Here is a 26990-nt window from a genome sequence, read left to right on the forward strand (position 1 = left end):
CATCCGCCCAGAGGCAGATTCCTACTCTCTAGTCTGTCTACAAGACAAGAAAAGAAGGCTGCCTTCTAAGGTGGCTCTGTTCAGTTCATCTGTCCCAAGGCACGTGCTTCTTGAAACCGTCCTGGGAGATTGTGACCACAGACGCAAGCCTTTCTGGCTGGGGAGCTGTTTGGGGTGCCAAGACGGCACAAGGTCTGTGGACTCAGGAGTCGTCCTCCCTTTCGATCAATATTTTGGAAATACTGTCAATCTTCAGTACCTTGAAGGCTTGGCCTCCTTCTGGGTTTGTCCCAGTTTATCAGATTCCAATCAGACAATATAACCTCGGTTGCCTACATCAACCGTCAGGGGAACGAGATGAGAGAAGCATCTCAGATACTAGAGTGGGCGGAGACTCACGGATGTACGCTGTCAGTGATCCACATTCCGGGTGTGGACAACTAGGAAGCGGACTTCCTCAGCAGGCAATCCTTTCACCCAGGGGAATGGTCTTTCCACCCCAAGGTGTTTTCATAGATATGCAGCGAGTGGGGGACACCGGAGATATCTCATGGCAACCCGCCTCACTACCAAGCTACCCAGGTACGGGTTGAGGGATCCTCAAGAGGAATTGATAGATGCCCTATCAGTACCATGGAGGTTCAGACTCGTATATCTTTTTCCTCCATTACCGCTTCTCCCTCATCAAGCAGGAGTGAACCTGAGTGATTCTGATTGCTTCGTCGTGGCCGCGAAGGACGTGGTTTGCGGGTCTGGTGGGGATGTCCTTATCTCCTCAGTGGAGATTACCTTGTCGCAGAGATCTGCTGATACAGGGTCCCTTTGTTCATCAAAATCTAGATTCTCTGAGGCTGACTGCGTGGAGATTGAACGCTTAGTCTTAGCCAAGAGAGGGTTTTCTGAGAGTGTTATCGATACTCTGATTCAAGCTTGTAAGCCAGTTACTCGTCGTATCTACCCTAAAGTGTGGAGGACTTACTTGTACTGGTGTGAAGAGCGTGACTTTTCCTGGCATAAGGTTAAGGTTGCCAGAATTTGATCTTTTTTCCAGGATGGACTGGAGAAGGGTTTATCTGCTAGTTCCCTAAAGGGACAGATATCGGCCCTGTCGGTGTTACTGCACAATAGATTGGCTGAGCTTTCGGATGTGCAGTCCTTTAAGTCTCTGACTGACTAGGATCAGACCTGTGTTTAAATCTGAGGTTCCGCCTTGGAGCATCAATCTTGTTCTTGGTGTTTTGCAGCAGGCTCCGTTTGAGCCTATTCATACTGTTGACATTAAATTGTTATCTTGGAAGGTTCTTTTTTTGTTGGCTATTGCTTCTGCGCGCAGAGATTTCTGCTTTGCAATGTAACCCTCTTACCTGGTTTTTCATGCTGATAAGGCGGTTTTACGCACTAAATTAGGGTTCCTCCCTAAGGTAGTGTTGGATTGTAACAATCTAGATGTGGTTTGTTGTAAAATTCTATCTTCAGGCTACTAAGGAATTCAGACAAATCGCAAATCTTCTTCTTTGTTTGTCATCTACACAGGGAAGCGTAAGGGGCAGGAGACTACTACGAACTCTCTATCTTTCTGGTTGAGGAGTGTCATCAGCTTAGCTTATGAGACAGCGGGACAACAGCCTCCTGAGAGGATTACAGCTCATTCCACTAGAGCAGTGGCTTCCTCCTGGGCTTTTAAAAACGAAGCCTCAATTGATCAGATTTGTAAGGCGGCTACTTGGTCCTCCTTACACACTTTTTCTAAATTTTACAAGTTTGATGTGTTTGCTTCGGCTGAAGCAGCTTTTGGGAAAAAAGTTTTGCAGGCTGTGGTGCCCTCAGAATAGGGTCCGCTTTTTTTTTTTTTGTTCACTCCCGTAATTCATTCAGTGTCCTCTGTGCTTGGGTATAGTTTTCCCAACAGTAAAGAATGAAGTTGTGCACTCTCCCTGCCTTATGGAAGGAAAACCTAATTTCTCCTGTTAAGTGTAGTCAGTCCACGGGTCATCCATTACTTATGGGATTATATCTCCTCCCCAACAGGAAGTGCAAGAGGATCACCCAAGCAGAGCTGCTATATAGCTCCTCCCCTCTACGTCATACCCAGTCATTCTCTTGCACCTAACTAATAGGACGTGTGAGAGGACTGTGGTTGTTAAACTTAGTTTTTATTTCTTCAATCAAAAGTTTGTTATTTTAAACGGCACCGGAGTGTGTTGTTTCTTCTCAGGCAGCATTAGAAGAATCATCTACTTGAGTATGTGTATGATCTAAGCGGTCGTAACTAAGATCCACTGGCTGTTCTCGGCCATTCTGAGGAGTGAGGTAACTTCAGAACAGGGGATAGCAGGCAGGGCTCACCTGCAAGGAGGTATGTTGCAGTATATTATTTTCTAAGGAATGGAATTGACTGAGAAAATACTGCTAATACCGATGTAATGTAAGTGCAGCCTTAAATGCAGTAGTAGCGACTGGTATCAGGCTGATATGTATGTATGTATACTCTGAGGTATTTCTGGGGAATGGAATTTCACTAAGAAAATACTGTTTATATTTAAGTAATATTTGAGCCTACACTGCAGTGAAAGCGACTAGCAGCAGGCTTATTAATAACATTTCATAATTTCATTTTTAAAACGTTTACTGGCATGTTAATCGTTTTTTTCTGAGGTACTTGGTGATAAAACTTTATGGGCATGACTTTTACCACATGGCTGTCGTTTGTTTCTGAATAAAATCAGTTTACTGAGCTTCCCCACTGTTGTAATATGAGTGGGAGGGGCCTATTTTTAGCGCTTTATTGCGCAGTAAAAATTTAGTCACAGTCTTCCTATTTCTTCCTCCATGATCCAGGACGTCTCTACAGAGCTCAGGGGTCTCCAAAACTAGTTTTGAGGGAGGTAATGACTCACAGCAGACCTGTGAGAGTGTGTTTTGACTGTGATAAAAACGTTAATATTAAATTGTTATCCGTTTTTGGGTATTAAGGGGTTAATCATCCATTTGCTGGTGGGTGCAATCCTTTGCTAACTTAATACATTTACTGTGAAAATTTGGTTGCTATAACTAATTTGGTTCATTGTTGTTTCAATTGTGACAGTTTTTTGTGCTTCTTAAAGGCACAGTAGCGTTTTTTATATTGCTTGTAAATTTATTTGAAAAGTATTTTCCAAGCTTGCTAGTCTCATTGCTAGTCTGTTTAAACATGTCTGACACAGATGAATCTCTTTGTTCACTATGTTTAAAAGCCAATGTGGAGCCCAATAGAAATTTGTGTACTAATTGCATTGATGCTACTTTAAATAAAAGCCAATCTGTACATGTAAAGAAAATTTCACCAGACAACGAGGGGGAAGTTATGCCGACTAACTCTCCTCACGTGTCAGTACCTTCGCCTCCCGCTCAGGAGGTGCGTGATATTGTGGCGCCAAGTACATCAGGGCGGCCCATACAAATCACTTTGCAAGACATGGCTAATGTTATGACTGAAGTACTATCTAAATTGCCAGAATTTAGGGGTAAACGCGATCACTCTGGGGTAAGAACAGAGTGCACTGATAATAATAGAGCCATGTCTGATACTGCGTCACAATTTGCAGAACATGAGGACGGAGAGCTTCATTCTGTGGGTGACGGATCTGATCCAAGTAAACTGGATTCAGACATTTCAAATTTTAAATTTAAGCTTGAGAACCTCCGTGTATTACTAGGGGAGGTATTAGCGGCTCTGAATGATTGTAACACGGTTGCAATTCCAGAGAAAATATGTAGGCTGGATAAATATTTTGCGGTACCGGCGTGTACTGACGTTTTTCCTATACCTAAAAGGCTTACAGAAATTGTTAACAAGGAGTGGGATAGACCCGGTGTGCCTTTTTCACCCCCTCCTATATTTAGAAAAATGTTTCCAATAGACGCCACCACACGGGACTTATGGCAAACGGTCCCTAAGGTGGAGGGAGCAGTTTCTACTCTGGCTAAGCGCACCACTATCCCGGTGGAGGATAGCTGTGCTTTTTCAGACCCAATGGATAAAACGTTAGAGGGTTACCTTAAGAAAATGTTTGTTCAGCAAGGTTTTATATTACAACCCCTTGCATGCATTGCGCCTGTCACGGCTGCGGCGGCATTCTGGTTTGAGTCTCTGGAAGAGACCCTTAGCACAGCTCCATTGGATGAGATTATAGACAAGCTTAAAGTCCTTAAGCTAGCTAATTCATTTTTTTCTGATGCCGTAGTACACTTAACTAAACTTACGGCTAAGAAATCCGGATTCGCCATTCAAGCGCGTAGGGCGCTGTGGCTTAAATCCTGGTCAGCCGATGTGACTTCTAAATCTAAATTGCTTAACATCCCTTTCAAAGGGCAGACATTATTCGGGCCCGGTTTGAAAGAAATTATCGCTGACATTACTGGAGGTAAGGGCCATGCCCTGCCTCAAGACAGGGCCAAACCAAGGGCTAAACAGTCTAATTTTCGTGCCTTTCGTAACTTCAAGGCAGGAGCAGCATCAACTTCTTCCGCTCCAAGACAGGAAGGAACTGTTGCTCGCTACAGACAGGGCTGGAAACCTAACCAGTCCTGGAACAAGGGCAAGCAGGCCAGAAAACCTGCTGCTGCCCCTAAGACAGCATGAAGTGAGGGCCCCCGATCCGGAAACGGATCTAGTGGGGGGCAGACTTTCTCTCTTCGCCCAGGCTTGGGCAAGAGATGTCCAGGATCCCTGGGCGTTAGAGATCATATCTCAGGGATATCTTCTGGACTTCAAAGCTTCTCCTCCAAAAGGGAGATTTCATCTTTCAAGGTTGTCAGCAAACTAGATAAAGAAAGAGGCGTTTCTACGCTGTGTACAAGACCTTTTACTAATGGGAGTGATCCACCCAGTTCCGCGGTCGGAACACGGACAAGGGTTTTACTCAAATCTGTTTGTGGTTCCCAAAAAAGAGGGAACCTTCAGACCAATCTTGGACTTAAAGATCCTAAACAAATTCCTAAGAGTTCCATCGTTCAAAATGGAAACTATTCGGACCATCTTACCTATGATCCAAGAGGGTCAGTACATGACCACAGTGGATTTAAAGGATGCCTACCTTCACATACCGATTCACAAGGATCATTACCGGTATCTAAGGTTTGCCTTCCTAAACAGGCATTACCAGTTTGTAGCTCTTCCCTTCGGGTTAGCTACAGCTCCAAGAATCTTTACAAAGGTTCTGGGCTCTCTTCTGGCTGTACTAAGACCGTGAGGAATAGCGGTAGCTCCGTACCTAGACGACATTCTGATACAAGCAAGATAAACCACAGAGCAGCAGTGGTGCTGTTGAAATTACTTTCAGGTCTTGAGAATTTAATCAGGAAAGGCCTTGGTAGCTGTAAATTTGTGGCAGCACTCCTTAATTCATCTTGTCAGGAGCTGAATTGACTTGTATTTGGCCAGGGATCACCTCAGTGGACACTTAATGAAAGGCCAGATGGAACATGAAGGAACCTGTTAATCACTACCATCAAGGACCACAATCTGACTCATGAAGTATACCAGTGAGCTGGACCACTGAGAGGCTCCAGTCTGCTTCATAAGCACCAATGGGTGCACCTCCTTTGTGAGTATTCAATCGCTATCTTGTGGATTTTAGTATCTGTTATCTGGCTGTACTAGGCCATGTTTGGCGCCTCTGTGTTTTATCTTGTTTCAGTTACCCATCTACCAGGAAGACCATCCTAAGACTGAGAGCTGCCTACCTTGTCTTGGATCCATTTTTCTATTGGGACTGTATCAATATTACCCACTTGGACTTTATGTTGGTACATCTTATTATTTATGTATAAGCATATTTGTATATTCTACTAGTAACTATTTAGGTTTTCGATATTGCTTTAGCATTTGTTTGTTTGACACGCCTTAGGAGGCGCCCCCTATGGGTAGTAATACACACTGGTGTGCATTACACCCTCACTTTCCCACATTCTGATACAAGCGTCAAGTTTCCAGACTGCCAGTCTCATACAGAGTTAGTTCTGGCATTTCTAAGGTCGCATGGGTGGAAGGTGAACGTAGAAAAGAGTTCTCTATTGCCACTCACAAGAGTTCCCTTCTTAGGGACTCTTATAGATTCTGTAGAAATGAAAATTTACCTGACAGAGGACAGGTTATCAAAACTTCTAAATGCTTGCCGTGTCCTTCATTCCATTCAACACCCGTCGGTGGCTCAATGCATGGAGGTAATCGGCTTAATGGTAGCGGCAATGGACATAGTACCTTTTGCACGCCTGCATCTCAGACCGCTGCAATTGTGCATGCTAAGTCAGTGGAATGGGGATTACTCAGATTTGTCCCCTATGCTAAATCTGGATCAAGAGACCAGAGATACTCTTCTATGGTGGCTTTCTCAGCCACATCTGTCCAGGGGGATGCCCTTCAGCAGGCCAGATTGGACGATTGTAACAACAGACGCCAGCCTGCTAGGTTGGGGCGCTGTCTGGAATTCCCTGAAGACTCAGGGATCATGGACTCAGGAGGAGAGTCTCCTTCCAATAAACATTCTGGAATTAAGAGCAGTTTTCAATGCTCTTCTGGCTTGGCCTCAGTTAGCAACTCTGAGGTTCATCAGGTTTCAGTCGGACAACATCACGACTGTGGCTTACATCAACCATCAGGGAGGGACAAAGAGTTCCCTAGCAATGATGGAAGTCTCAAAGATAATTCGCTGGGCAGAGTCTCACTCTTGCCACCTGTCAGCGATCCACATCCCAGGCGTAGAGAACTGGGAGGCGGATTTCCTAAGTCGCCAGACTTTTCATCCAGGGGAGTGGGAACTTCATCCGGAGGTGTTTGCCCAACTGCTTCATCATTGGGGCAAACAAGATCTGGATCTCATGGCGTCTCGCCAGAACGCCAAGCTTCCTTGTTACGGAGCCAGGTCCAGGGACCCGGGAGCGGTACTGATAGATGCTCTGACAGCACCTTGGGTTTTCAACATGGCTTATGTGTTTCCACCCTTCCCGATGCTTCCTCGTTTGATTGCCAGGATCAAACAGGAGAGAGCATTGATGATTCTAATAGCGCCTGCGTGGCCACGCAGGACCTGGTATGCAGATCTAGTGGACATGTCGTCCTGTCCACCATGGTCTCTGCCTCTGAGACAGGACCTTCTGATTCAGGGTCCTTTCAAACATCCAAATCTAATTTCTCTGAGGCTGACTGCATGGAGATTGAACGCTTGATTCTATCAAAGCGGGGATTCTCGGAGTCAGTGATTGATAACTTAATACAGGCTAGGAAACCTGTTACCAGGAAAATTTACCATAAAATATGGCGTAAATACTTATATTGGTGCGAATCCAAGAGTTACTCATGGAGTAAGGTTAGGATTCCTAGGATATTGTCTTTTCTACAAGAAGGTTTAGAAAAGGGCTTATCTGCTAGTTCGTTAAAGGGACAGATCTCAGCTCTGTCTATCCTTTTACACAAACGTCTGTCAGACGTTCCAGACATTCAGGCTTTCTGTCAGGCTTTGGCTAGGATTAAGCCTGTGTTTAAGACTGTTGCTCCGCCGTGGAGCTTAAACTTAGTTCTTAACGTTCTGCAAGGTGTTCCGTTTGAACCCCTTCATTCCATTGATATCAAGCTGTTATCTTGGAAAGTTCTGTTTTTAATGGCTATTTCCTCGGCTCGAAGAGTCTCTGAGTTATCGGCCTTACATTGTGATTCTCCTTATCTGATTTTTCATTCAGACAAGGTAGTTCTGCGTACTAAACCTGGGTTCTTACCTAAGGTAGTCACTAACAAGAATATCAATCCAGAGATTGTTGTTCCATCATTGTGCCCTAACCCTTCTTCAAAGAAGGAACGACTTCTGCACAATCTGGACGTCGTCCGTGCCCTGAAATTTTATTTGCAGGCAACTAAAGATTTTCGTCAAACTTCTTCCCTATTTGTCGTTTATTCTGGACAGAGGAGAGGTCAAAAAGCTTCGGCTACCTCTCTCTCTTTTTGGACAGCAGCCTCCTGAAAGGATTACAGCTCATTCTACTAGAGCTGTGGCTTCCACTTGGGCCTTTAAGAATGAGGCCTCTGTTGAACAGATTTGCAAGGCTGCAACTTGGTCTTCACTTCACACTTTTTAAAAATTTTACAAATTTGACACTTTTGCTTCTTCGGAGGCTGTTTTTGGGAGAAAGGTTCTACAAGCAGTAGTTACTTCCGTGTAAAGATCCTGCCTGTCCCTCCCGTCATCCGTGTACTTTTAGCTTTGGTATTGGTATCCCATAAGTAATGGATGACCCGTGGACTGACTACACTTAACAGGAGAAAACATAATTTATGCTTACCTGATAAATTCCTTTCTCCTGTAGTGTAGTCAGTCCACGGCCCGCCCTGTTTTTTACGGCAGGTTTAAATTAAACTCCAGTCACCACTGCACCCTATAGTTTCTCCTTTCTCGTTTGGTTTCGGTCGAATGACTGGGTATGACGTAGAGGGGAGGAGCTATATAGCAGCTCTGCTTGGGTGATCCTCTTGCACTTCCTGTTGGGGAGGAGATATAATCCCATAAGTAATGGATGACCCGTGGACTGACTACACTACAGGAGAAAGGAATTTATCAGGTAAGCATAAATTATGTTTTATTCTTACCAGATAAATTCCTTTCCTTCCTGGCAGGGAGAGTCCACGGCCCTGCCTGTAATTTATGTTTTTGATGGGCGGCTCCCTTTTTATATTTTTTCTGGCACCTTTTATACCCTGATATTCTCCTACTTTTCCTTGTTCCCTTGGCATAATGACTGAGGGATAGGGGAAGTGGGATGGATATTTAAACCTTTGGCTGGGGTGTCTTTACCTCCTGACCAGGTGTTGTTTTCCCCAACAGTAAGGAATGAAGTCGTGGACTCTCCCTGCCAGGAAGGAAAGGAATTTATCTGGTAAGCATAAATTATGTTTTTTGGGAAAAAAATTAACACATGTTTTTGAGAAAATAGCTTCCAAAATATGTATACAACAGCTTACAAATACTTTCTTTCCTAAGATATGGTGAGTCCACGACGTCCTCAGTTACTGTTGGGAATACCACTCCTGGCCAGCAGGAGGAGGCAAAGAGCACCACAGTCAAACTGTTAAGTATCACTTCCCTTCCCACAAACCCTAGTCATTCTCTTTGCCTTGGTGCATGGAGGAGGTGAAGTTTGGTGTCTGAAGAAAATTGGATCATTTACCTCAGAAAGCCGGAGTAGGTTTACTCTGTCCTTTTCTGTTTTCACAGGTCTCTGTAAGGAGTGGCTTCCCTTCATACCGGGTGAGCTGTCCTTCTGCCGGACAAATGGATGTGCAGGTAAGTGCCTTTTTTGTCTTCTGGGGCTAGGAGGCTGGCACTGAAGGGGTTAACCGGTTATCTGCAATTATTTGGGACTTATTTACCCTATGTTTAAGGTTAATTATGGCAGTGTGCAGGCTCTGTCATATGTGATGTGGAGACAGGGGTTAATCTCCTTTATGAATAGAAAGGAGTTATTCCGTTTGTTGGCTCAGTATATTTAAACTTTATGGAGATTCTGTCTTTGTTTATTTTGAGAAGCTATGTATTTGGGGCACTTTATTTTTCCTTAACGATCTTTTTGCTTTGGCAGAGGCTTCTTTTGGGGAAAAAAGGTTCTTTAAGCGGTGGTGCCTTCTATTTAGGTATATCTGTCTTGTTTTCCCTCCCTAGTCATCTGTGTCCTCTAGCTTGGGTATTGGTTCCCAACAGTAATTGATGACATCTTGGACTCACCATATCTTAGGAAAGAAAACATAATTTATGCTTACCTGATTAATGTATTTATTTCTGGATATGGTGAGTGCACAACCCCGCCCCTTTTTTATTTTTCAAGACTGTTTTTTGTTTAAATCTCAGGCAACTCTACACCTTTGTGTTAATCCTTTTTCTCCATTTCCCTTCGGTCGAATGACTGGGGTTTGTGGGAAGGGAAGTGATACTTAACAGTTTGACTGTGGTGCTCTTTGCCTCCTCCTGCTGGCCAGGAGTGGTATTCCCAACAGTAATTGATGACGACGTGAATTCACCATATACGGAAATAAATAAATTTATCAGGTAAACATAAATTATGTTTTTCCTAATAAAGGCAAGTAATATCTAATCTGAAATAGCTCTTTAAGACGTTTCCAACGACACCTGAATCACTTCTGGTTACCGAAATATTGAATTTTAAAGTTAAGAAGATGGTGAAAACAAATGGTAAAAATCGCAAATTTTGCACCTCTATAAATTTGTATATACAGAAGATATGGACCTTTTAACCCCTTAATGACCACAGCACTTTTCCATTTTCTGTCCATTTGGGACAAAGGCTATTTTTACATTTTTGCGGTGTTTGTTTTTAGGGAGCTTTTTGGGGTAATTTTAGCTTTAGTGTAGTAAACAACCCAAAGTATTGATCTAGGCCCATTTTGGTATATTTCATGCCACCATTTCACCGCCAAATACGTTCAAATAAAAAAAAACTTTTCATTTTTCACAATTTTAGGTTTACTGAAATCATTTACAAACAGCTTGTGCAATTATGGCACAAATGGTTGTAAATGCTTTTCTGGGATCCCCTTTGTTCAGAAATAGCAGACATATATGGCTTTGGCGTTGCTTTTTGGTAATTAGAAGGTTGCTAAATGCCGCTGCGCAACACACGTGTATTATGCCCAACAGTGCAGGGGTTAATTAGGGACCTTGTAGGGAACTTGTAGGGTTAATTTTAGCTTTAGTGTAGTAGACAACCCAAAGTATTGATCTAGGCCCATTTTGGTATATTTCATGCCACCATTTCACCGCCAAATGCGATCAAATAAAAAAAATTGTATCCTTTTTCACAAATTTAAGGTTTCTCACTGAAATTATTTACAAACAGCTTGTGCAATTATGGCACAAATGATTGTAAATGCTTCTCTGGGATCCCCTTTGTTCAGAAATAGCAGACTTATATGGCTTTGGCGTTGCTTTTTGATAATTAGAAGGCCGCTAAATGCCGCTGCGCATCACACATGTATTATGGCTAGCAGTAAAGGGGTTAATTAGGTAGCTTGTAGGGAGTTTGCAGGGTTAATTTTAGCTTTAGTGTAGAGATCAGCCTCCCACCTGAAACATCAGACCCCCTGATCCCTCCCAAACAGCTCTCTTCCCTCCCCCACCCCACAATTGTTCCCGTCATCTGAAGTACTGGCAGAAAGTCTGCCAGTACTAAAATAAAAGGTATATTTGGTGTTTTTTAAAGCATATTTACATATGCTGCTGTGTAGAATATCCCCCCTTAGCCCCCAATCTCACGGATCCCTCATCAAACAGTTCTCTAACCCTCCCCCTCTAGCTTAATGGGCGCCATCTTGGGTACTGGCAGCTGTCTGCCAGTACCCAGTTTAGTAAAATAAAAAAAAAAAAGCTTTGTTTGCCCTTTTCTGTAGTGTAGCACCCCCCTCCCAGAACCCTTCGATTGTTTTATAAATGAAAATTCCCCCCCTTTTCTCCCAATTTTTTATTCAATTTTTCTGTAGTGTAACGGTTCCCATCTGCTCCTGCCCGTGCTCGCCGCCCCCCCCCGTGCACGTGTCCGTGCGCGCCCCCAAACACTCCCGCCTCCGATCCCGCCCCCCTCCACATGATCACAGGCCCATTGCAGGCCGCCCACCCTCCTCCCTGCTTTGCTCCCACCCACCAACGACGCTCCGGTTTAGAGAGGGCCACAGAGTGGCTCTCTCTGCATCGGAGGCTTGTAAAGGGGTATTGCAGGATGCCTCCATATCGAGGCATCACTGCAATACCCTCAGAGCTGCTGGAAGCGATCGCAATAACTTCCAGCACTCTGTTAGACAACTGACGTACCAGGTACGTCTATTGTCATTAACTGCTTGTTAACGCATGACGTACCTGGTACCTGGTCATTAAGTGGTTAATTTAGCCTAGGCTCATAACTCAAGTGGCCCTTTCAGCATGGCAAATTTAACAAAAATCAATCAAAGAATGTAAGGTTGAGGACCTTGTTGATTTGACATGAAATGGCCCATATGACGTTCGTTACCTGACCCGCCTCTTGACAGAAAACAGTTTTTTACACATCTGCTTCGCCTTGGATCTGTTTAGTATATTAGTTCTTCAAATATGTATAGTGGTTTTTTATTTTTTTTTATTTTAATTGTAAATCTTCTCATTGTTGAAGCATTTCTTTTGTAATACAGTTAGGTAGTAGGTCTGTTACTGAACAACTGATCTAAGCCAAAGATATCTCTAAATTAAAGTGAATGTAAATCCTATTAAAAACAGGGGGCACTTTAATTCATCAACGTTTACATTTCAGCCGTTTTGTTAAAAATACTTACCTTTTCTTCATTAAGCGATTACCCTGCCTGCCGCTCGTCTTTTCTCCAACATAGGTGTGTCCGGTCCACGGCGTCATCCTTACTTGTGGGATATTCTCTTCCCCAACAGGAAATGGCAAAGAGCCCAGCAAAGCTGGTCACATGATCCCTCCTAGGCTCCGCCTACCCCAGTCATTCTCTTTGCCGTTGTACAGGCAACATCTCCACGGAGATGGCTTAGAGTTTTTTAGTGTTTAACTGTAGTTTTTATTATTCAATCAAGAGTTTGTTATTTTAAAATAGTGCTGGTATGTACTATTTACTCTGAAACAGAAAAGAGATGAAGATTTCTGTTTGTAAGAGGAAAATGATTTTAGCAACCGTTACTAAAATCCATGGCTGTTCCACACAGGACTGTTGAGAGGAATTAACTTCAGTTGGGGGAACAGTGAGCAGTCTTTTGCTGCTTGAGGTATGACACATTCTAACAAGACGATGTAATGCTGGAAGCTGTCATTTTCCCTATGGGATCCGGTAAGCCATTTTTATTCAGACAGTAAATAAGGGCTTCACAAGGGCTTATTAAGACTGTAGACATTTTCTGGGCTAAATCGATTCATATATTACACATATTTAGCCTTGAGGAATCATTTAATCTGGGTATTTTTGTAAAATTATATCGGCAGGCACTGTTTTAGACACCTTATTCTCTAGGGGCTTTCCCTAATCATAGGCAGAGCCTCATTTTCGCGCCGGTATTGCGCACTTGTTTTTGAGAAGCATGACATGCAGTCGCATGTGTGAGGAGCTCTGATACATAGAAAAGACTTTCTGAAGGCGTCATTTGGTATCGTATTCCCCTTTGGGCTTGGTTGGGTCTCAGCAAAGCAGATACCAGGGACTGTAAAGGGGTTAAAGTTAAAAACGGCTCAGGTTCCGTTATTTTAAGGGTTAAAGCTTCCAAATTTGGTGTGCAATACTTTTAAGGCTTTAAGACACTGTGGTGAAATTTTGGTGAATTTTGAACAATTCCTTCATACTTTTTCGCAATTGCAGTAATAAAGTGTGTTCAGTTTAAAATTTAAAGTGACAGTAACGGTTTTATTTTAAAACGTTTTTTGTACTTTGTTATCAAGTTTATGCCTGTTTAACATGTCTGAACTACCAGATAGACTGTGTTCTGAATGTGGGGAAGCCAAGGTTCCTTCTCATTTAAATAAATGTGATTTATGTGACACTGAAAATGATGCCCAAGATGATTCCTCAAGTGAGGGGAGTAAGCATGGTACTGCATCATTCCCTCCTTCGTCTACACGAGTCTTGCCCACTCAGGAGGCCCCTAGTACATCTAGCGCGCCAATACTCCTTACTATGCAACAATTAACGGCTGTAATGGATAATTCTATCAAAAACATTTTAGCCAAAATGCCCACTTATCAGCGTAAGCGCGACTGCTCTGTTTTAGATACTGAAGAGCATGAGGACGCTGATGATAATGGTTCTGAAATGCCCCTACACCAGTCTGAGGGGGCCAGGGAGGTTTTGTCTGAGGGAGAAATTTCAGATTCAGGGAAAATTTCTCAACAAGCTGAACCCGATGTGATTACATTTAAATTTAAGTTGGAACATCTCCGCGCTCTGCTTAAGGAGGTATTATCCACTCTGGATGATTGTGAGAATTTGATCATCCCAGAGAAACTATGTAAAATGGACAAGTTCCTAGAGGTCCCGGGGCTCCCAGAAGCTTTTCCTATACCCAAGCGGGTGGCGGACATTGTAAATAAAGAATGGGAAAGGCCCGGTATACCTTTCGTCCCTCCCCCCATATTTAAGAAATTGTTTCCTATGGTCGACCCCAGAAAGGACTTATGGCAGACTGTCCCCAAGGTCGAGGGAGCGGTTTCTACTTTAAACAAACGCACCACTATACCCATAGAAGATAGTTGTGCTTTCAAAGATCATATGGATAAAGAATTAGAAGGTTTGCTTAAAAAGATGTTTGTTCAGCAAGGTTACCTTCTACAACCAATTTCATGCATTGTCCCTGTCACTACAGCCGCGTGTTTCTGGTTCGATGAGCTAGTAAAGGCGATCGATAGTGATTCTCCTCCTTATGAGGAGATTATGGACAGAATCCGTGCTCTCAAATTGGCTAATTCTTTCACCCTAGACGCCACTTTGCAATTGGCTAGGTTAGCGGCGAAGAATTCTGGGTTTGCTATTGTGGCGCGCAGAGCGCTTTGGTTGAAATCTTGGTCAGCGGATGCGTCTTCCAAGAACAAACTCCTTAACATTCCTTTCAAGGGGAAAACGCTGTTTGGCCCTGACTTGAAAGAGATTATCTCTGATATCACTGGGGGTAAGGGCCACGCCCTTCCTCAGGATAGGTCTTTCAAGGCCAAAAATAAACCTAATTTTCGTCCCTTTCGTAGAAACGGACCAGCCCCAAGTGCTACGTCCTCTAAGCAAGAGGGTAATACTTCTCAAGCCAAGCCAGCCTGGAGACCAATGCAAGGCTGGAACAAGGGAAAGCAGGCCAAGAAACCTGCCACTGCTACCAAGACAGCATGAAATGTTGGCCCCCGATCCGGGACCGGATCTGGTGGGGGGCAGACTCTCTCTCTTCGCTCAGGCTTGGGCAAGAGATGTTCTGGATCCTTGGGCACTAGAAATAGTCTCCCAAGGTTATCTTCTGGAATTCAAGGGGCTTCCCCCAAGGGGGAGGTTCCACAGGTCTCAATTGTCTTCAGACCACATAAAGAGACAGGCATTCTTACATTGTGTAGAAGACCTGTTAAAAATGGGAGTGATTCATCCTGTTCCATTAGGAGAACAAGGGATGGGGTTCTACTCCAATCTGTTCATAGTTCCCAAAAAAGAGGGAACGTTCAGACCAATCTTAGATCTCAAGATCTTAAACAAGTTTCTCAAGGTTCCATCGTTCAAAATGGAAACCATTCGAACAATTCTTCCTTCCATCCAGGAAGGTCAATTCATGACCACGGTGGATTTAAAGGATGCGTATCTACATATTCCTATCCACAAGGAACATCATCGGTTCCTAAGGTTCGCATTCCTGGACAAGCATTACCAGTTCGTGGCGCTTCCTTTCGGATTAGCCACTGCTCCAAGGATTTTCACAAAGGTACTAGGGTCCCTTCTAGCGGTGCTAAGACCAAGGGGCATTGCAGTAGTACCTTACTTGGACGACATTCTGATTCAAGCGTCGTCCCTTCCTCAAGCAAAGGCTCACACGGACATAGTCCTGGCCTTTCTCAGATCTCACGGATGGAAAGTGAACGTGGAAAAGAGTTCTCTATCTCCGTCGACAAGGGTTCCCTTCTTGGGAACAATAATAGACTCCTTAGAAATGAGGATTTTTCTGACAGAGGCCAGAAAAACAAAACTTCTAAACTCTTGTCAAACACTTCATTCCGTTCCTCTTCCTTCCATAGCGCAGTGCATGGAAGTAATAGGTTTGATGGTAGCGGCAATGGACATAGTTCCTTTTGCGCGCATTCATCTAAGACCATTACAACTGTGCATGCTCGGTCAGTGGAATGGGGACTATACAGACTTGTCTCCGAAGATACAAGTAAATCAGAGGACCAGAGACTCACTCCGTTGGTGGCTTTCCCTGGACAACCTGTCACAAGGGATGACCTTCCGCAGACCAGAGTGGGTCATTGTCACGACCGACGCCAGTCTGATGGGCTGGGGCGCGGTCTGGGGATCCCTGAAAGCTCAGGGTCTTTGGTCTCGGGAAGAATCTCTTCTACCGATAAATATTCTGGAACTGAGAGCGATATTCAATGCTCTCAAGGCTTGGCCTCAGCTAGCAAAGGCCAAGTTCATACGGTTTCAATCAGACAACATGACGACTGTTGCGTACATCAACCATCAGGGGGGAACAAGGAGTTCCCTGGCGATGGAAGAAGTGACCAAAATCATTCAATGGGCGGAGACTCACTCCTGCCACCTGTCTGCAACCCACATCCCAGGAGTGGAAAATTGGGAAGCGGATTTTCTGAGTCGTCAGACATTACATCCGGGGGAGTGGGAACTCCATCCGGAAATCTTTGCCCAAATTACTCAACTGTGGGGCATTCCAGACATGGATCTGATGGCCTCTCGTCAGAACTTCAAGGTTCCTTGTTACGGGTCCAGATCCAGGGATCCCAAGGCGACTCTAGTAGATGCACTAGTAGCACCTTGGACCTTCAAACTAGCTTATGTATTCCCGCCGTTTCCTCTCATCCCCAGGCTGGTAGCCAGGATCAATCAGGAGAGGGCGTCGGTGATCTTGATAGCTCCTGCGTGGCCACGCAGGACTTGGTATGCAGATCTGGTGAATATGTCATCGGCTCCACCATGGAAGCTACCTTTGAGACGAGACCTTCTTGTTCAAGGTCCGTTCGAACATCCGAATCTGGTCTCACTCCAGCTGACTGCTTGGAGATTGAACGCTTGATCTTATCAAAACGAGGGTTCTCAGATTCTGTTATTGATACTCTTGTTCAGGCCAGAAAGCCTGTAACTAGAAAAATTTACCACAAAATATGGAAAAAATATATCTGTTGGTGTGAATCTAAAGGATTCCCTTGGGACAAGGTAAAGATTCCTAAGATTCTATCCTTTCTTCAAGAAGGATTGGAGAAAGGATTATCTGCAAGTTCCTTGAAGGGACAGATTTCTGCCTTGTCTGTGTTACTTCACAAAAAGCTGGCGGCTGTGCCAGATGTTCAAGCCTTTGTTCAGGCTCTGGTTAGAATCAAGCCTGTTTACAAACCTTTGACTCCTCCTTGGAGTCTCAACTTAGTTCTTTCAGTTCTTCAGGGGGTTCCGTTTGAACCCTTACATTCCGTTGATATTAAGTTATTATCTTGGAAAGTTTTGTTTTTGGTTGCAATTTCTTCTGCTAGAAGAGTTTCAGAATTATCTGCTCTGCAGTGTTCTCCTCCTTATCTGGTGTTCCATGCAGATAAGGTGGTTTTACGTACTAAACCTGGTTTTCTTCCAAAAGTTGTTTCTAACAAAAACATTAACCAGGAGATAGTCGTGCCTTCTTTGTGTCCGAAACCAGTTTCGAAGAAGGAACGTTTGTTGCACAATTTGGATGTTGTTCGCGCTCTAAAATTCTATTTAGATGCTACAATGGATTTTAGACAAACATCTTCCTTGTTTGTTGTTTATTCTGGTAAAAGGAGAGGTCAAAAAGCAACTTCTACCTCTCTCTCTTTTTGGATTAAAAGCATCATCAGATTGGCTTACGAGACTGCCGGACGGCAGCCTCCTGAAAGAATCACAGCTCATTCCACTAGGGCTGTGGCTTCCACATGGGCCTTCAAGAACGAGGCTTCTGTTGATCAGATATGTAGGGCAGCGACTTGGTCTTCACTGCACACTTTTACCAAATTTTACAAGTTTGATACTTTTGCTTCTTCTGAGGCTATTTTTGGGAGAAAGGTTTTGCAAGCCGTGGTGCCTTCCATTTAGGTGACCTGATTTGCTCCCTCCCTTCATCCGTGTCCTAAAGCTTTGGTATTGGTTCCCACAAGTAAGGATGACGCCGTGGACCGGACACACCTATGTTGGAGAAAACAGAATTTATGTTTACCTGATAAATTACTTTCACCAACGGTGTGTCCGGTCCACGGCCCGCCCTGGTTTTTTAATCAGGTCTGATAATTTATTTTCTTTAACTACAGTCACCACGGTATCATATGGTTTCTCCTATGCAAATATTCCTCCTTAACGTCGGTCGAATGACTGGGGTAGGCGGAGCCTAGGAGGGATCATGTGACCAGCTTTGCTGGGCTCTTTGCCATTTCCTGTTGGGGAAGAGAATATCCCACAAGTAAGGATGACGCCGTGAACCGGACACACCGTTGGAGAAAGTAATTTATCAGGTAAACATAAATTCTGTTTTCATAGGTCAGAAATGAAGAATCCGGCTTCCTCCAATAATGGTATGTTTGCTCTGAGGGGTGAAGCTGTAATTGGAGGAAGCCGGATTCCTCATTTCTGACGTAAGAAGAGATGAGCGGCAGGCGGGGGAATCGCTGGTCCTGCTTCATGAAGAAAAAGTATTTTAACAAAACTGCTGAAATGTAAACTTTAATGAATGGAAGGGCCCCTGTTTTTAATAGGATTTTTAAAAACCGGGCACACACTCCTCAAAGTCTACATTCACTTTAACAACAAACACTGGTCTATTCTGCAAGTTATTATTCAGTTTGCCTTTAATTAATGTGATTATTTGTTACATTTATATGTATTTTATTGTCCAATCCTCTTGGCAGCTGATGAATAATTGGAAACAATGCCACATTATTCTGTCCCCTGAGCTTTTCCTTTGTATGACCTCACTTTTACTGCAGACTAAATTAAAATTCATTCTCGTCATGCACCGCTTATAGTCCAGGTAGTCTGGCAACAAGGATAAGTTACAAATGTTTTATTGCTAGCGAATTCAATAATATCAGTTTGACTATTACTTTTTCCCAGCTGGGTGGCTGCTTTATGAAGATCAAACCAATCTTGTGATTTATTTCAGCCTCTTTTTAGCACTTTTGAGATCGGCCCCCTCTTCTGCTAATGTTTTAGAATAATTTATGTTAGAATATATTTATGTTAATATTTTAAGGTAATTTTATGTATCTCATGCTTAGAAATTCTTTAAAAAAAAAAAAAAAAAGGTCTCGGCTATAGGTATCACTATGTACCCACTGATGTAAAACCTTCTCTTCCATATGTGATGTAGAAACCTAAGACGGGATCATCACTAAGTACTGAACAGGACGCTATAATGTTGCAGGAAGCAATAGCTAATTTTCTTTCCACAATCATTAGTAACTGTTAAAGTGATGGTAAACTCTCTCCTTTATAAAATCAGATCCAGAATGTTATTGATATTTTAGATGCAGTTTCATTCATCAGTTGTAACGAAGATGCGCTAATACTTTTTAATAAAAATATGAAATCCAAATACCCTGCGCTTTACCCGCCCACTTCAAAAGTACATTTTTCTGTGAGCCACCTGTTTGAATTGTTGTCCAATCAGCGCTCTCCCCATATGGCAGTTTTGTTGTTACTCTACCACTGATTGGACAACAATTCAAACCGTTGGCTCAAAGAAAAATTTGCTTTTGAAGTGGGTAGCGGAGCACAGGGAATTTGAATTTCATATCTATATTAAACAGTAAGTTATAGCGCAACTTCATTACAACTGATGAATTAAACAACATCTAAAACATTCCGGATCTGATTTTAAAAAAGGGGAACGTTTACCATCACTTTAAGAATGCTAATAAGGTCTTCTATGTGAATAGTGTATGTGGATATGATTCTGGATTAACATGTGTTCTAAGCTGCTTGCTGTGTTTGCAGGAGGCCACATTTTGTGTTGTGATCCGGGGTGCCCGTTTGGGACAATCAGCTCTCAGTGACGTCTTGCAGGCTGGATGTGTTCCAGTCATCATTGCTGACTCATATGCACTTCCCTTCTCAGAGGTCTTGGACTGGAAGAGGTAACAGCCACTCTCATTTATGGTGACCAATGAGAGAACAGTTATAGAATATGTAAAAATAACCAGTTAAACCCGTCTAACGCTGTCTCCTTAGTTTAATGAATTATTTTTTATCTGTAAATTTGAAGTTAGTGCTGGGAACATAAAGGAGACGCAATGACACTTGATTCATGGTAAAAAAAATTCAATCAACAGAGCAAAACTTTCTGCGCTAAACAATCCTCATTCATCCGATATTCAAAATATGACAGATAAGCAATAATAAAAATTACTAAAAGAGGAGACTATGCAAAACCCCTTATGTAAACATTCTTAGTAAAAAAGTAAATGAACACGGAAAGTTTCTCAAGCGGTGTTAACTGCAATGATAATAATGTCCAGCACAAAATCTGCAGTCAAGTGAACGGTAGTAACTCGGTCTTAATTACCGTAAAAATCTCTCACCAGAACGTTCAAGCAGTAGACTTGCCACAGTGAGCTTGAGTTTTACCCGGTAAGGAGATAGATGAAGCTGGTCCGTGTGCGCTGTTTTACTCCACATACCCTGAATACACACAAGCCTGTCGGAAGATGACGTCACTCCGTATAGGCTACGGAAACAGAGGTGCTGCTATTCTGAAGCTGGGTTCTTCTCTCCACAGCCAACGTGAACATATAGGAAAGATAGGAGACAAAAGCGCAACCTCGATTCAAGTGGATTTTATTACACTCTTAACAAATAACCAAGCGCAAGGTAAGTAATGCACTCACCAATATATAAGAAAAACAGGCACATAAAAATTAAGCAGGCAAGACAGGAACAGCAGGGTACACCGGTATAAATCTCCACTTCCCGCCAGGTAGATTCCTGATTCCAAATACACCTTCTGGCTGTAGCAGCTTAAAGATCTATATTGTATATCAGTCATACATCAAATGTGAACACCTCAACGCGTTTCCCCCGTCTGAACGGACGGGCTTTCTCAAGAGGAAATGTGATAATGACCTATGCCTATGGTATGATCCCTATATACATGTGTTAATTAGCAAATCATAGGATAAACATGTGTAGTCTACCTTAGGGCACACCTATTAGGCTACATCATTATTCTGAAAAGAACATAACACAAAAGCACCCCTTGGGTGTTATTCAACTAGTAATTGTCATTATAATAAGCTTTGTATATCCAAACATATAAAAGGACACATATATATCTATAATCCAGGCAATATAAATAGGGATTGCCTGTATAAAGTATAAAAAATAAATTTAAAAGTCTTATCATGCTCCCTTGGGGGTACCCAATCGATCACTTGTATTTTAAGACTGCTAGGGTCACAATTGTGGACTTCCATAAAATGCCTGGGTACACTATGTTTATTGATCTTTTCTTTTATGTTATAAATGTGTTCATAAAGTCGTCTTTTTATTTTCCTTTTCGTGCGGCCTACATAAAATAGGCCACACCCACACTCTAACAGGTATACAACAAAGGCTGAATTACAGTTGCTTCTAACTTTAATCTCAAATTCCTTTGTTCTTTCAGAATTGTAAAATTTTGTTGCCTTATTGATGTGTTTACACATCTGACAATTGGATTTTCCACATTTAGAGGTACTCTTCACACCTGTTAACCAATTCTGGGTTTTAGAGAGAGTCTCTTTAGTTTACTTGGGGCTACATTTTTTTTTAGGTTTTTACCTTTCTTGAAAGTGACAGTGGGCTGTTCCCCTATAAGGATACCTAATATGGGGTCTGCTTTGAGGATGGACCAATGTTTTTTTAAAAAGGTTTTTTATTTTGTTTGGACCTTCATTGTATGTTGAAATGAATCTAATGGGAGCTTCATCAACTAAGTTAGATTTTTTAACTACTAATGGCTTCCTAGTTATCAATTCCTCCCTGTTCCTTGCAAGGGCCCTAGTTTTAGATTCTTCTATTTCGGATCATAACCTTTCCTTAAAAATGTACTTTCCAGGTATTCAGCTTCTTTATTGAAATGATCAATATGGGTACAGTTCCTCCTCATCCTCACAAATTGACTATACGGGATATTTTGAATCCAACTCCTTTTGTGAGCGCTTTTGAAATCTATAAAATTATTTCTCTCAGTGGGTTTTTTAAAATTAGAAACTGCAATTGTACTATTGGTATCTGTATATATGATCAAGTCTAAAAATTCAATAGAGGTCTTAGAATGTTTGCCTGTAAATTTTAAATTCAAATCATTCTGATTCAGGTAACCATAAAATTCCATTATTTCAAGTTAATCACCCCTCCACAGGATGATAATATCATCTATGTAGCGGTGATATTTGACTATATTATGTCCATACTTACTACCATTCCATATAAAAAGATTTTCAAAATAATTAATAAAAAGATTCGCATATGAGGGTGCAAATGTTGTCCCCATAGCTGTCCCCTGGGTTTGTAGGTAAAACACACCCTCAAACAGGAAATAGTTGTGAGTAAGTATGAACATAATACAGTCAATCAAAAATTTAGCCTGAATACCTGAAAAATCATGTTTAACTAGTTCTGCTTCTATGGCACCTACACCTGCATCGTGTGGTATGTAGGTGTACAGTGCGGAGACATCACAAGTGATCCACCACGTTATCCTCCCATACTGTTCCCTCAAAAATTTGGATGACTTCCTTTGTGTCTTTTAGAAGTTTGTGAGCCTCTTCCAGATAGTGATCTCTTTTCTGGATCACTATCCCTCTGCCCTTATCAGCAGAGCGGATCACAATATCTTGATTTTGACTTAATTTTTTTTAAGGGCTTTCCTTTCTAATATACTCAGATTGTCATTAAATTTGTTCAGAATTCTATTATCTTTAAATGCAGATTCTATGTCGTTTAGTACCAGTTTGGTAAATATAGGAATTTGATCTCCCTGGGACACTACCGGATAGAATGTGGTTTTCCCCTTAAAACTAGAATGTAAAATTTCTGGAGTTGGCTCGTGTATAGACAAATTTAAAAGATCCTCTAATTCAATATTGCTTAAACACTCAAAGCCGGTGTCACCATTAGATGCTTCTAATGTCCCTTCCCTTTCCAAATTATGTAATTCTTTTATAGAATCCAAATCTGATGCTTCTATATAGTCAACATTGTGTTTGGGCCTATTTAAAGGGTTCTTTAAAAAATGTCTCTTAAGGGTTAATTGCCTTATATATTTATGGACAGCCACAAATGTCTCAAATTTATTGGGTATAGATTTTGGAGCAAAATTTAAACCTTTATTAAGTAACTTGATATCCTCATTACTCAAATCAATTTCTGCTATATTGAAAATCCCAGTCTTGTCTAATTCTAATTTCTTCTTCTCTCTTGTTGTCTGTGTTAATGTTTATATGCCTGTTTTTCTTATCTATTTGGTGAGTGTATTACTTACCTTGCGCTTGGCTATTTGTTAAGAGTGTAATAAAATCCACTTGAATTGAGGTTGCGCTTTTGTCTCCTATCTTTCCTAAAAAAAATACAGATACATAAAGCAGACAAAACATACAAATGTATACTTTCACTTTACTTGAATATGAAAATAAAACTTTCCATCTTAATATTCAAAAAGTCCACAGCTGCATTCCTTACTTGTGGGAAATACTGAACCTGGCCATCAGGAGGAGGCAAAGACACCCCAGCCAAAGGCTTAAATACCTCCCCTACCTCCTCATAACCCAGTCATTCTTTGCCTTTCGTCACAGGAGGTTGGCAGAGAAGTGTCAGAAGATTTCGGAGTAGTCTCTTATAGAGGGTAGTACTTTTCGAGATGGGACTGGAGTTTTAAGTAGTTATGTCAGCCTCTCCATAAGAGCATGTATGAAAGTTAGTAAGGAGATGTAGGGAGAGTCTGTCTGCGAAACCATCCCAACTCATATTAACAGCTCCATAGGCAATCAGCGTTCTGCTTTCTTCACTCAAGTTCATGTCAGAAGCGATGCTACTCTGTCACATTTGAAGGGCCGTGTTCCTGTTCCACGGCGTAGATTCTGCTAAGATCGTTAAATATATATACATTATATTATATTTCATATATATATTTCTTTCTAATGACACGATGAGTCCACGGATCATCTTAATTTCTAATGGGATATTCAGGCAGCAAAGAGCACCACAGTTAAGCTGTTAAATAGCTCCTCCCTTCCCTCCCACCCCAGTCATTCTGTTTGCCTACGTTAGTGATAGGAAGTGGTAAAGTGAGGTGTTAGAAATAGATTCTTCAATCAAGAGTTTATTATTTTTAAAGTAGTACAAGATTGTGCTGCTTTGTCCTAAGGTGTAGCCGTAGTACATATCAGTCTCTTCAGTAGAGCAGTGGTGGCTTTAGAGCAATGGGAACTTGTGGGACATAATTCTCACTGCGCCTCCCATGTATTTCATGCTGCCCTACTTATGAAAGTCTGAGGGAGAAATTCTCAGTACTTTTTTATTTCCACAGGCCAATGTGAGGGAGAGGACCTTGCAAGCAGGGTGAGCTGCCTTACTGCCGGGCAGATTTCTAAGGTAAGTGCTAACTTTTATTTTCTGGGGTATGCACACAGAATTTTTTTTGGCACTTTAATATGTACAAAAAGGTGGACACAGGATGACATTATCCTTAGGAGAGGATAAGTCATAGGGCAGTTACTGCAGGCACTGGGGACATGGAGAAGTAGCTCTTATGTTTGTTTGGTGTGACAGGTTAGCAACTCCCGGCTTTATTTTAATCCAACAGCCGACCGGGAGGTTTAGTTTTGCTGTGCAGCTAGCTTTGTTATGGATGATTGACAATTCCTGCTCCCTACGGCTCATTCTGTATTACTAGCCGATCGGAAGGTTTATCCTTATTGCGCAGCTAGCCTGGTTATGTTTATTCATAATTTCATACTCCTAATGGCTCATTTTGCACTATCTAGCCACCGGGAGGTTTGACTTTTGAATCCGCCATGCTGTTTATTCTCCCGACGGCTCTATTTCTGAAGCAGAGTTTTAGCCGCCTGGGAGATTTTCCTTGTTATGCCCATGATGGGCGGAGCTATGCTACGCAACATTGCGTGCATTTTTTGCACATTGCCCTAAGCACGATGTAACGGAGAGTTATGGTGGGCCTCCTCTGCTACGTTTTGTCACGCAGCAGAGAGACTTCACATTCCGTGTTTAAAGGTTATCTTTAAAGAGTCCGGATGGTTACTATTTGTTCTCTCCCATCAGTTGACAGACACACACCTCAGCAGGGCTTAGCTGAGGTCTGGGGATTTTTGCTTATGGTTAAAGCATTATTGGTTGTTAAAAACACAGTATCATCCAATTTTAATTTACAAGATTGTGAATACAGTTGGTCCATGAGGTCCCATTACATGTAAATAGCGTTACTTTTAATATTTAAAGATGCAGTTAACTCTTGTTAGGATATCAATTTTATTGGATCAAAAATGTGAATAAAGATGTTTCATATACTCTGACGAACAAAAAATTCTGTTCTTCATGTATTGAGAGGATTTTACAGCGTCTGTGAATTGCCAGTGTAGACAGCCTGGGCTATAAGGTGGAATGCTGTGTTTTTTTTTTTTTTTTTTTTTTTTTAAAAAAAAGGGTTCAGAGATAAACCTCTCTTTCAGAGCCAACATTGTCTCAGATGCTGTTCAGATGCATTCTGACAATGTTCAATATATTCTGCAGCCTTCTCCTCAAGTGTCCCAAAAAAAACTTAGTGTCCTTTTCAACCAGTGTCCTGCGCTTCCTCCATGAGTCCTCCTGGAGTTAACTTGCAAGACATCTCTTCCCTCTCGTACTAGGCGGTCCAGGATGCGTTGTCGGCTTTTCCCATGCTGCAGGGAAAGCGCACAAGGAAATCCTAAACATTCAGTGAACAGGGTTTCTGTCAGTTGTTGCTATCTCAGAGGTCCTCTCCCAAAAGTCCGAGGATACTTCGATAGCATCTGAGAATAATTCTCAGATTCTGACGGTATAATTCCTCCTGCTGATACTGAAGTAGTATCTTTCAGGTTTAAGCTAGACTACCTCCGTCTATTACTTAAGGAGGTTTTAGCTTCTCTGGAACAACATCATGGTTGTTGTTGTTCTTATGTTGAACGAGTTTCTGAGATCATTACAAAAGAAGGAGAGAGAATAGGTATCCCTTTTTCCTCCATTTCCTATTTTGAAGTAGAGGTTTCCCTTAGGAGATTCCTCAAGGAGTCTCGGCAGATGGTACACAAGGTGGAATAATTTCAACACTGGCCAGGAGACCTATTTCTGTAGAGGATAGTTGTTCCCTTAAGGAGTCCATGAATATAGTGGGGTTGCTCAGAATGGCAACCTAGGTTTGATATGGCTGCCTTATGCGGCAGCATAATGGCTCATGTGCTGTCTGGTTCTATTTGGACAGACACTCCCCTCGAGGAAATCCAGAATAAGAATTTATTTCTATTAGTGACTTCCCGTCAAGTAGTAAGTGGGAAGCTAAGATTTCAGGCTTACCATATTGGCTTGAAGATCTTAATGGTTAAGATCTTGATTTGAGAATGCGTCATCTAAGACTAGTCTTTGGCGATTCCTTTTTTCTTTTTGGGCCTGGGTTGACGGAGATACTCTGTTACGGGAGGTGAGGGTCTTCCCTCTCTCTAGTTAAGTTTTATTTTTCGTTTCTTTCAAAAATTTGAGGGAATTTTTCTATTCTTCCTACGAGCAGGAGGGTAGTTTCAGTTCTCAAGATTATCTGTAGACCAGATAAGAAGGAGAGGTATTCTTGAATGTGTAAGAGACCTCTCTGACATGGGACTGATAGTCCTTGTTCCCATACAGGAACAGAGTCTGAGATTTTATTTCAATCTGTTTGTGGTTTTCAAAAAAGAGGGAACCTTCATTACAATTTTAGATCTCAAGAGTCTAAACAAATTCCTCAGAGTATCGTCTTACTAGATGGAAACTATTTGTTCCATTCTCCTTTTGATCCAAGAGGGTCAATTTATAGTGGTTTTAAAGGACGCCTACGTGCATGTTCCCATTCACTGGGATCATCACAAGTTCCTAAGGTTTGTCTTCTTAGACAAACACTTCCAGTTGATGAGTCTTCCCTTCGGTATTACCACAGCTTCCAGAATTTTCAAAAAGTTTTTTGGGATCTCGGTTGGTGGTGCTTCGGGTTACGGGGCTTTGCAGTGGCGCACAT

At 42.2% G+C, this 26990-nt stretch overlaps 1 protein-coding gene across 1 annotated transcript in view; it reads left to right on the forward strand.

Annotated features, from left to right (window-relative positions):
* EXT2 (exostosin glycosyltransferase 2) overlaps window positions 1–26990 on the forward strand; it is a gene marked incomplete in the record, with an annotated part of 392946 nt that overhangs the window by 55649 nt on the left and 310307 nt on the right. Inside the window, 1 exon segment of the mRNA XM_053720234.1 lies at window positions 19709–19848. Within this exon segment, the coding sequence (XP_053576209.1) occupies window positions 19709–19848 (140 nt within the window).

This window comes from Bombina bombina, chromosome 7 (genome assembly GCF_027579735.1).
Source record: "Bombina bombina isolate aBomBom1 chromosome 7, aBomBom1.pri, whole genome shotgun sequence".
NCBI classification, from domain to species: Eukaryota; Metazoa; Chordata; class Amphibia; order Anura; family Bombinatoridae; genus Bombina; species Bombina bombina.